Below are 11465 nucleotides of genomic sequence, written 5' to 3' on the forward strand. Positions count from 1 at the left end.
TCACAACTTGTCACAAACTATTCCAAACCATTCTATTTTCTCCCATCTGTTTGTGAAGATTTATAGATGTCTTTGGCCGCTTCTAGAAGAAGCTTGCTCTCACGGAAAAGCTATAGTGAGAAATCACTTGAGCAGGTTGAGACAATAGTGCTAGATTTCTAGTCTTGGAGTCTTACACCTTTAGTTTTAACCAATGCACAACAAATCTATAGCGACTAAGAGCTACATGTACATCAAATCTATAGTTATATAGCCCATTTCATCAACAGCCTTCTTTGAATGTGGATTCCCATAGAACAAGGCTTCCATCTCATCCAAATATATGACCATATTAAAACTGCATTTATTCAAAGGTCATTAAACCCCAATTGATGTTTTCCTCAAATACACCATTGAAAACCCGTGAAAACCAAACAATTTAGAACTAAAAGAACAAGAATTAAACCGTTTAACTAAATTCAAAATTAGTGGAAGAAACTCCCACCAGCCAGAAGGTTGAACCCAAGGCGCAACTTATAACCTTACAAAGCTCTCGACTTTAAGCATTCCTCCATCACCCACAAAGCCTGTACCTTTTGCGCCATTATTATCAAAACTATTTTACATTGTTACTCTCTGCCTATATCGAGTTTTAGAATTAGGCGGCTGCTTTCTTGCAGTGGTTTTCAAGCCATTCCATTGTAACACTTTTTGGCCTCTCAAGGGGCAATCCAAGAGCACGGTCCCATATTAACTGAGAAAAGAAATAATAATAATAATGATTCAGATGCACCCGAAGGAAGAATGAGAGATTTAAGAAAACAAACAAAATACGGAAAGGGAGAAGAGAAAAGAAGGTGAGGGACATAGTGAGAACCTGAGAGCAGATCCCTATACTCCTTGATACCCCGAAAAGAACAGTAAAATATCTGCAAGGGATCAATTGTTAAAGGATTTTTACCATCTACCCAAGATACTATTAAATAGCCAAATTAAGAAATCTCCAATTATAATGATTGTGAGAGAGAACTCTTTACCGTGCTTCGTGTAAACCAAAATGGTTCAGCAAGACCCCACTGTGAGCATCGACATTGGGCCATGGGTTTTTAACCTACAAGTGTCCCAAATCCCAAAAACAATCACTGTTAACTCCACAGGTATCACTGAAGCCAAAGTTTATTTTACAGAATTCTAGTAGGCATGTTGCAGAACATCAAACTCTTGTTTCTTTTGAACTGCAGAAAGCATAAACTTCAAATTGCAGGAAAATAGCCTCTAACTTTGTAGAGACTTAACCTAAAGCTCATATCAATTGCTTAATCTGCCCCGTTAAAACTTAACAATTTCAGTCAGGCTACTGTTAATTAGCTGAGCTAGTTCTGGAATTCAGTTGTGTGTCTCCAGGATGTTGCTTCAGGTTGTCCATTGTTTTGCTTGTGTTGCAATGAAACACAAGCTTCCAAATCAAATGGCTTACTATCATGCTATGATGATATACGTCATTGACATCTTGCAAGTGAACAGGGTTTTTAATACGCTCCAAATCTCCATTTTCATTGATGTTCCTCTATACCTCCTTCCTCCTAGAATTATTCTAGCTTTCCGCCTTTATCTCATCAAAGTTTTTGCTACTCTTTTTAGGAAAATACAAAGTGCTATTGTGCTTCGGAAAAACTTCAACAAAAGAATCATTTTTCCTTTTTTTTTTTTCCTTCCTTTTAATTTTTAGGTTTGCACATTAGCTCATCATTTCTCAATAATATTTAGATACCCTTTCCTTCAATGATAATACCTTGCCAAGCTCAGTAAGAATAGGAGGCACCACTTCATAAAGCTTTGAAACCTGTAATGGTAAACCAAGTCAGCTCAAGGATGAACTGGAACACAAAAATAAACAAACCATTGTCTTTAATCAGGGCTTTAAGTAATAACCAGCTGGAACAGTGGATCATCAGGCAAGTGCTTCAATGCAAACTCCCTTTGACACATATATCTTGGATCTGTTTTACGCAAAACTCCATGCCCAAACCCAGGAACAACCTGCACACAATAACAATAAATTAGAGATGGAAACAATTTGTCAAAAAGGGCTCCTAAAGAGGTTCAAACGTTAGTATGAGATGGTGAGATATTAGGGAAAGATGAAAACTCAATTTTGTTCATGAATCATTAGAAAAGTGGGTTAGTTACAGATAAGAAGTGTGAACAGACAGCCATTGACAAAAAAATCAAGAGGCAAGATCTCAAGGACAAGTGAATTGGAGAGAATTAAACTATTGAAGCACAGAATAGGGAAACTGAGAAGAGAGGGGCTTTGAATAATAAGCTGACCAAACCGATGGCACAAGTCCTGGCTAAAAGAAGTTGGAACCAGAACAACAACAGTACTCCTTGGAATGGTTTGTCCCTTCAAGCAACCTACTTCTCAGTTTTTCCTTCTGAGTTCTTGTAGCTTCTTAAGGACACAGGGAACTAGAAGAAATTGAGCTATCAAAACTCAAGCTCTTCCAACTGATGGACACAAGCCTTATTTTGATGATAGTGGCTGATGACCCCAAAAGTAGATCAATCCTACTGACTCAATTGGAGTCAGCTAGGCTTTATTGAAATGGGGGAGAAGAATCAAAATGTATGGTATAAAATCTCAAATAAAAAATATGTTATGATCTGGATCAGGAGCCAAATACCTACAGGCACAATGATTAATTAACAAAAATAAATAAATTATTAAGCCATGTCTACCAGCTCATTAGCTTATTAGAAAGTAAATAAAATCCAAGATGCTCATCAGGAAAGATAGGATAACAATGTTAAGAACATTGCTAATCATAGCAAGGAAAAAAAAAAGAACAGGATTGAATCACTCTTAGCCCAGGTATGTTATTATGTTCATACAGAACCAGCACAAGGATTGATATATCAGTTAGTATAAGAACCCTCAAACTTTTAATTGTGTAATCAGACAAGGTGTGACATCTACTTTATTGGACATATGCATTTAATCGAATGCAATTGGACATCTGCATTTAATTGAATGTGATGGGACATCTGCTTTCAGAGTTATAGGTTGGATGGCTAACATATGCTATATAGTAAGAAAAATTTGTAATCCTATTTGATATGATGAGAGTTAAATGGTAGCTATGATAAGCTCAAGCTCAGTATATTCCTTCCTGTTTCCTTCTCCCCTCTCAGCCTTTATACAGCCAGAACAACTTAATAACCCAACTAATAGTTTTTGACAATTAAGATGCATATCCTTGACAAAGGAAGTTTGGGTGGTGAATGTTTGGAACCCCCACAAATAGGGATGGATTTGGAATCCCCGTTTCTTAAGGAATCTGAATAATCAAGAATTGGAAAGGCTCCAAGAGTTTCTCTCAAGACTTCAAGGAAAGGCGGTAAGAAGGAATCAAGATGATAGGCTAGATTGGTTGGATACAAAGAAGGGGAAGTTTTTAGTTAAACCCTTCTACTCCTTTACAAGGTAGGATAGAGTAGTTACTTTTCCATCAAAGGCTATTAGGAACCCATTAGTCCCAACCAAAGTATATGTTTTTTTTTTTTTTTCGTGGGAAGCTTCAAGGTTTTGACATTGGATCAGCAGCAGAGAAGAGGATGACACCTGGTGAATAGATGTTTTTTTTGTATGAAGGAGGAAGAGACTATTGACCACATGCTCCTTCATTGTGCCCAAGCTTGAGACTTATAGAGTTTGGTATTCCCTTTGTTTGGGGTAGAGTGGTTGATGCCTCAATTGGTCAAAGAGACTTTGTTAGAGTGACATGGTTCTTTTGTGGGTGAAAAAAGGAAGAAGGTTTGGAGGGTTATCCCATTATGCATTTTTTGGACTTAATGGAAATAGTCTTACCAAAGATCTTTTGAGAGCTTATAAATGCTTGTTCATCCATTTGTTTTCTCCTTTCTTTGTAAATCTTTTGTTATGGGTGAGGGTGTACTTTGATAGAGGCTCCCTAACCATTGTCGGTTTTATAGACTGGTTAGGTTTGCTTTGTTGGGGTGTTTGTTTTTTGTTGCTTTCCTAGCTCCCTTAGTATATGACTTGTGTACTTTGGTGCATATCTAATGTATTTATCCTATATACCTATAAAAAGAAAAGGATAATTAAGATGCACAAAATTGTTGTATGCCTCCTGTATACTCATGTACTACTGGGCTTCATCCATTTCATGCTATTAATAAGATAATTTTCACTTCCTAAAAAAAATAAAAAAAATAAAAATTTGCACAGAAGACCAATTACAAATTTTAAAATGTTTCTGGGAAATCATTTTTATTCACAAAACCAAAAAGAGATCAAGTGCAGTAACTTAAGATTCATTGCTATGTGTGTGGTAAAACAGATAAGTAAAGTAGGGATTGATTGAATTCATACATAGCCCGGATCATGGATTTAAATTCATTTAAAGTTTCTCAGATGGGTGGACATGAATCAGATGAATTTCATTCCTAAAGAAAACAGGAATAGCATCTACAAAACCATGAATTTCTGAGGAAAACAAACAAATCACCACAAATGGAGGTCTATCAAAGATCAAACTGCCAAAACATTTATAAAATCCCAATAGAAACAAGTTTGGCTGACAATTTTCTACTGCATTAATGGATTGTTATAGAATTTGCTATGGTGTAGAAATCACAAAAAGATAACTCAGATTACTTGCCACTGAGAACAGAAATATTTACAGAATATGCTAGGAACAAGAACAATTTAACATAGGAAAAAAGAGGTCCAACTAAAAATTTTTCCCATTATAAAGGTAAAATGGATATTTTTGTGCTCATGGAGTCGTTATAGTAAAAGGTCTTTAAATTTCTTGTTTAATTAACTTCCAAAACAAAGCACACAGCAAATTTATCCAAATTACCTTGCCACTTTTTAATGTTTTCCAGACATAGTCTTTCAACTGTTCTGTGCTTATGTTCTCTCCACACTCGTCCACCACAGATTTGATCCAAAGCAAAACTTCCTGTAGTCAAATAATGAAGGATAAACGTGAATGAAAAAAGCTGAGGATCTGAACAGCCAATGAAACAAAAAATTAGGAATGTGTATGTCTATGTATATCAACAGAAGATGCAATACCTGGTTAGCCAAACCATGGAGTGGGCCAGCTAGACCATTTAATGCAGCTGCAAATGAAAGGTAAGGATCTGCCAATGCACTAGCAACCTGAATTGAGCATAATATCAGTCAATAGAGAACATTCCTCTTCATGATCACTAAATAATAACAAACACACTGACTGAAAATATGAGCCATAATTCCATTAAATAACTTCAGGATAAAATAATGACTTTACCCTCGGAAATACAACAAAATTACACATTTCCATTTAACTAATTAGAACGAATCTAGGCTCACTTACTAGATGACCAGTGTGAGCACTGACATTCCCGCCTTCATGATCACTGGAACACATTTTAAAAATTAATAAGCATATGATTGTTATATGATCCAATAAGAAAATCCTACATATTATCATTGCCATAAGATGAGAAATATACACCCACCTATGGATGGTGACATAAAGCCTCATTAGCTCTTGCATTTTTGGACTATCAAATCCCAACATGTGTGAAAAATTTGCACCATAATCCAAAGAGTCATCCTTGGGTATAATTTGTCCATTTTTGTATACCCTTCAAAAGCACAGAAAGATGAGGCCAACCATGATTCCATACTATGTAAGGAAACTATGATTTCATACTAAGCACAATTCCATGTAATGAGGCACTGAAAATTCATTTAGACACAGACCACTATTTGTCAAATTATGAAGAACCACAAACAAAAGAGAGAGAGAGAGAGAGAGAGCAGTGAATAGATAATGTTGGATCACATATCAATAGATAGATAAACATCACCCAAAGTTGTTGAGTAAAGACTAGTTTATATAAGAAGCTAATTTCTTACCCAGATCATTTAATACCTATAAAAATTTACCATAACCCTCAATCCAACATCATTCCAGAACCATACACAAGCACAATTAGGCCAAGTATACAATTATTAACAAGATATGATGTGCTTAACTGACCTTCGATAAACATAAGCAGCTACAACTGGTACTTGAGCAATCAAACTAAGAGAATCCTCATATGTTGGCTCCCAGTACCTGAAAACATCATCACATTTAAGTGCTTGCATAATTGATAGATAATCAAGTTGTGTAAACATGACTGCAAAAAAGAATCCTACTTTGATTTTGGAATCCCCTTCTCATATGCCTTCTGAAATTCACTCTGAACCTGAAATACAATAAAAAGTGATTGAATATTGTTAAAATCAACATCTAAACTGCTCATCAAAACCTGCATACCCAATAGCTTGATGTGTCCCTTCACTTTGATGAAGGTTTTTATGTCACCATACAAATGAAGTCGCTAAAAAGACAAGGATACACTATGAGGATGAAGAAGTCTACACTAAAATGGAAGTATGAAGACATAGGCACAACAGGGAAGACAGGCAATCAATAACACCTACAAAGGACAACTACAACTGTACAAATGCTCCAGAAACAAATTCTGAAATCATAGCACTCCTCTTCAAGAGAGGATTAGCCACAGGATAGCTAGATCAGTGGGATCAAGAGAAATAACAGTCCATATTTCTTGCCTTCCCGCTGACCAATTCAGTCATTACTCACCCAACTACAACTATTCTTTTTTTTTTTTTGATAAGTAAAAGGATATGCATTAATAGAGAGACAGAACGCCACAAAGCATACAGGGAGTATACAAGACGGCTAGGGCCTCAAAAAACAGAGACAAAAAGAATCACCTCCCCTTAAGTGGATGCTATCCACTCCAGGAAGCCTAAAAGGGAGAAAGCCTCCTCACCTAAATACACCCACCTACTACTATTCTTGGCATCACCAACTCTTTCAATTTCTAAAAGCCTCTCCGCTTTGCCTACCTAAGCACTAAAAAAGCTGTAGTAGAAAGTACATAACCAAATGCAAGGACACAGAAACAGCCATTCAGATTCACTATGACTGAGCTGAAAAAACGGTTGAACCATAAACAATGCAATTAAACAACAGAATATGTTTCAGAGTCCATTAATCAACCTGAAGGGCCATGACACCCGTTGCAAACTGGGTCATTGGATGAGCTGACTGAGGTAGGGCATCTATGGCTTTATAAACATGATCTGCAACCAAAAATAAAAACCCACCAATAAATAGGCATTATATCTATCACAAGCCAAGTCAAAGGAAGAAGTTCATTTTGGTTGACAGCTGGCATATAACCTGTAGGCTATAGTCAATCCATAGGAACATTTAGAATTTCCTGATGCTAGGTTTAATTTTTGGAAAAAAAGAAAAGAAAACCCAAGGTCTAATTTATGGAAAAAGAAAAATAAAAGAAATTCCAACATTGAACTCTCTCGTATTCAATTAAAGCATCAAACACAATCAACTTGGAAGCTAACAAATGAGGAAGTGATTTTTCAACTAAGGTTAAAAGAAAACTTCAAACAAACATGCTCAACTCAGAGAAGCCTCATCCAGCCAGCCGCAAATAGCTTAATGGATCAGAAGAAATATAAGCATATTCTCAAAATTCAAAACTATCTTACAGGTGATCGAGTTATGAGAATTTTAAGGTAGAAACATCAGCTACAGCACCTGGAACAGTGGCACGAGTGCTCAATTCCTTGGATAAAGCATCTACTTGCCCTTTAGTCGGTACCTAAGGTACAGTGCAGTGGAGGAGGTGGGGTTAGTTAAATATGCCAAAAAAACCTCCAAAATCAAATAGGAATAAATAGATTTTATGTGACAGGCAGTTCAATTTTATGCTTGAACTTATAATGCAGCATTAAGCAAGATGATTGGCTGGGATTACATCTTGCACTAGTTGTAAAACCTCATAAACCAATTTTCATATGACATGCAATGTCTTCCTCCTATTTTCATTCATTCAGGTATCCTGTAATGTCTTTTGTTTTTAACACAAACCCACCTTTCCTGTCAAAAGAAGCCAAAGCAGACCCTCAGGCAGAGGCTCTCCACCAGGTGTTGCATTTGGTAATACTTTTTGGCATTCAGGGATAGACATACCCCTAAAGCGAATTCCCTGAAAAACAGAAGCTCAACTTTCAGAACTAAATTGGAAACCCAAAAAAAAATAAAAATCTTCCCTCATGTCCCAACATTCATCAAACAGTCATTAAAATAAAATATAAAAGAATCCATAACAAAGTTTCAAGAATGGGTTAAAAGGGATATTTACTTCATCTGGGTCAAGCAACGAGGTTTCCCACAGCAACCCTGTCATTCCTCTCATTCCACCAAGTACCTTTGCAATTGTGACAGTGATAACTCAGTGAGAGGTTACACACTGTAATATATGTACGTGTTGCTCTAAGATTGTAAACTTACAAACATCAGAATAAACAGAGACTATCATTACCATATCAACAGTAATATTCCCTAGTTGAATCTTTCCGCATTCTGCCTTCAGTTTCTTCAGGCGTTCCTGCAATCCCAAAAAAAAAGAAAAAGAAAAAATGAAAACAAAAATTAAATGAAGAGGAACAAGAAGAAATACTGTAATTGCCACCAAAAATATTTAGGAGCTTTGATCTAGGGTAATATCAGTTTCAGTTACACCATTGAAAGTCACAGTAATTCCAGATCATAAAACCCTGGGGAATATTGAGATAGATGTATCATGGTATGAAACCTTGGATCTGAATCACCATAAACCATTTTTTATCCATAATATATACAAAAGGGAAGGGAGTTGAAAGAAACTCTAAAAACCTATTCAATTCAACACACTATTGGGAATGGGGAAAAACACCAAAAAAGAAAAGAAAGAAATTTTAGGGATGGAAACTAATAAAGTAACAAAAGAAGTAAATCAAACCTGTTGTTCTGGAATCAATTCCTTCAACTGGGAATGAAGGTCCTACATGGAAAAAGAAAAAGGAAGAAAAAAACAAACAGAAGTATAAGCAAGATATGCGATAAACAAATAGGAAAAAGAATAAAAAAAGATAAGGTTGGCATTTAATTTGATATAACAGAAGACCATATGTATACACCCTCCCAAGCATGCTAAATGCATTACCTCATAGAAATCTAAGACTTTCTCTTTTAAACTCTAAATATATGATGGAAACAATAAATATAAATATTTTATGCATAATACAACCATGTAAGTCAACCAACTAGTGCAACTACTTTTGTATTTCAACCTTGGTTCCTTACTACTTTCTAGTTTACTTAATATTCAGGCATAATCTCATCTCCATATGCTCTTGATCTTTAAACATTTATTTTATAATTTTTCATCTCAAAAAAATCATGTCTGATATGCATTGGGTTTCACTATTTTTTCCTATTAATTTAATTGGTCATTACCAGTCTTTCTTTTGATCCATTGCACGCCCAACATAACCTATTTCATCCATTTGTGAAGGATATTCCAGAATTCTAATGCCAAAATTTTTCATAATGTTGATCTCTTAAATTTTTCATAATGTTGATCTCTTCCCTTTTGTTTTCAGATAATAATAATTGCACTGGGCGGAAGAGAGATAACGGGAAAAGAACAATGAAGTGAAAGATCGTTACAAGATCAGAACAGGTTTGGACTTGAAGCCATCGTACGGAACCGTTGAGACTAGACGGTTGCGCCTGTAACATAAAAATCACCACAAAAAATAAAAATCCAGATTAAAAACACCAAGGAAATCGGATCTGCAGCGAAACCAATTCACAGACATGCACCAAAGATAAAAGAAATCAGAAAATTCCAATCTCATAGCTCCACTCCACAGAACATGATCAAACCTAATACGGAAGTAAAAACACTAAAAGAAAAAAAAAAACAAATTCCAAATTCAAGAGCTGAGTGGAGGATTAGTATGGAACTTACAAGGCGAGAACGGAGCTTGGAGAGCGCAGAGACGCTCCTGAAGAAGACCATTGCAGACAACAATTCCCTAAAAACCAAAACAGATCGTGAACGCTCTAGGGTTTGTATGACATGAAATGGAGAAAAATGTTGATGATCAAGTAATAATTCCCGGAAAGTTGGAAAAATCGGAGGTGAAGAGGAGGAGAAGGAGAAGCGGAACAAGGCAAAGGGGAGAAAAATACCTGGTCAGTGGTCAGACGGGAGAAAGCGCTGGCAGTAGGAGAAAGCGAGAGGTATTAGCGCAACAACGGAGACTATTACTATCAGATTTTGTGATTTGGCCACGCTCAAAGGTCGTTGCTTCCTAAATTCCACAACTACCCTTCATTCCACTGTGTTAGCATGGAGAAGCGGGAATGGGAATGAACATTTGTTCCATTTCTATTCCATTAAGTAGGAATGAATTTGATAATATCAAATTTTATAATTGGATGGATAAAGAAACGTAACGTTGAAATGAAAATTTATTACTGTTTTAATAGTAAGTATAAATGATAATAAAAATAAAAAAAAGAAATAAATTATTAATAATATTTATGCACATGATTTAAAATAAATTTATTTTATTTAGAAAAATCTCACATTGTACATAGTTTGAAATAATTTTTTATTTTTATTTGAAATAATCTTTAAGAGTTTTTTTTTGTTAAATAATAAAAATCTATTTAGATGTGTGATTTAAAAAAAATATCATTATTTAGTTATTGTTATTTATAAAAAAAAAACAAAGTAAAATAAAGAATTGTATTTTTAAAAATTAAATTTTAAATCAAGGGACACTTTGTATTGAATTTATTAATAAATTTAATAATTTAAAAAAAACTTTTATATATATATATATATATATATATATATATATATATATATATATATATATATAAAAGTTTCAATAATTAATTCATGCAAGCAATAATTAAATCTGTCTAATTATCTCCAAGCATAAAAACAGAAATATTTAATGCCTAATATTGTCTAATTTATTGCAGAAATTTAAACATAATAACACAAATATTTGAGTCTGAAAATTTTGTTTATTGAAAATATACCTTAATATAGAGAGCTGATGAATACAGGTTGTTGACAGCAGAGGGATGACTCGAACTCAAAGAAGAAAATTACAAGAGAAAATTTTTTGAACTCTCAAAATTTTGGCACACTCTAATTTTTCTGCTCTTGAAGCTCTCTCGAACTCTTTCCCAATTCTACCTGATGAAGAACTTTGAAGCTCTATTTATAGGCGAGGCTCTAGGCTTCAAGAAAACTTTGAGTTTTTAATTTTCTTCCATGTGTATGAGGATTGCAGAAGGTAAGTCTCCTTTCTTGCTTTTCATTTTCATCACGTTGCCTTTGAGTCTCCTTTTTGCTTTTGAGTCACTATTTTGCTTTTGAGTCATAGTAAAAGACGAAATTTACTATTCAAAAAACACTATTCACCTTCTTTTTTTTTACTGGATAGTTACAAATGTACAAAAGATTCTTGATATCTCTTAACTGAGCATTTCTAAGAGATATTTTTCAAAAGTTTG

The 11465-nt window shown here is 34.7% G+C and overlaps 1 protein-coding gene across 2 annotated transcripts; it reads right to left on the bottom strand.

The window, feature by feature from the left end:
- Window positions 1-323: 323 nt before the first annotated feature.
- Window positions 324-10297, bottom strand: LOC100261432 (citrate synthase, mitochondrial). Of its 2 annotated transcripts, XM_002271415.4 has the most exons (20): window positions 10122-10297; window positions 9898-9964; window positions 9594-9656; window positions 8884-8925; window positions 8425-8490; window positions 8245-8310; window positions 7975-8088; window positions 7638-7701; window positions 7077-7159; window positions 6203-6252; window positions 6042-6119; window positions 5515-5643; window positions 5370-5412; window positions 5087-5173; window positions 4869-4970; window positions 1912-2019; window positions 1772-1822; window positions 1017-1090; window positions 857-908; window positions 324-733 (listed from the first exon to the last, which is right to left on the bottom strand). In XM_002271415.4, the coding sequence occupies exons 2-20, from the start codon at window positions 9946-9948 to the stop codon at window positions 638-640; spliced, it is 1419 nt and encodes a 472-aa protein (XP_002271451.1). In that variant the 5' UTR covers window positions 9949-9964; window positions 10122-10297; the 3' UTR covers window positions 324-637. The 2 variants fall into 2 exon arrangements, with proteins under 2 accessions (XP_002271451.1, XP_059597559.1); XM_059741576.1 differs by having other exon boundaries at window positions 324-908.
- Between the last annotated feature and the right edge of the window lie 1168 nt (window positions 10298-11465).

This window comes from Vitis vinifera, chromosome 13 (assembly GCF_030704535.1).
Source record: "Vitis vinifera cultivar Pinot Noir 40024 chromosome 13, ASM3070453v1".
Taxonomy (NCBI): Eukaryota; Viridiplantae; Streptophyta; class Magnoliopsida; order Vitales; family Vitaceae; genus Vitis; species Vitis vinifera.

Bases quoted from the DNA above. Each gene is read 5' to 3' on its own strand.
- LOC100261432 (XM_059741576.1), bottom strand. From the start codon at position 9,948: ATGGTCTTCTTCAGGAGCGTCTCTGCGCTCTCCAAGCTCCGTTCTCGC. The intron at 8,311-8,424 runs GTAATGATAGTC...ACAATTGCAAAG, and splicing joins GGAATATTACTGTTGATATG to GTACTTGGTGGAATGAGAGG. The intron at 5,644-6,041 runs GTCAGTTAAGCA...GTGCTTTTGAAG, and splicing joins GCTGCTTATGTTTATCGAAG to GGTATACAAAAATGGACAAA.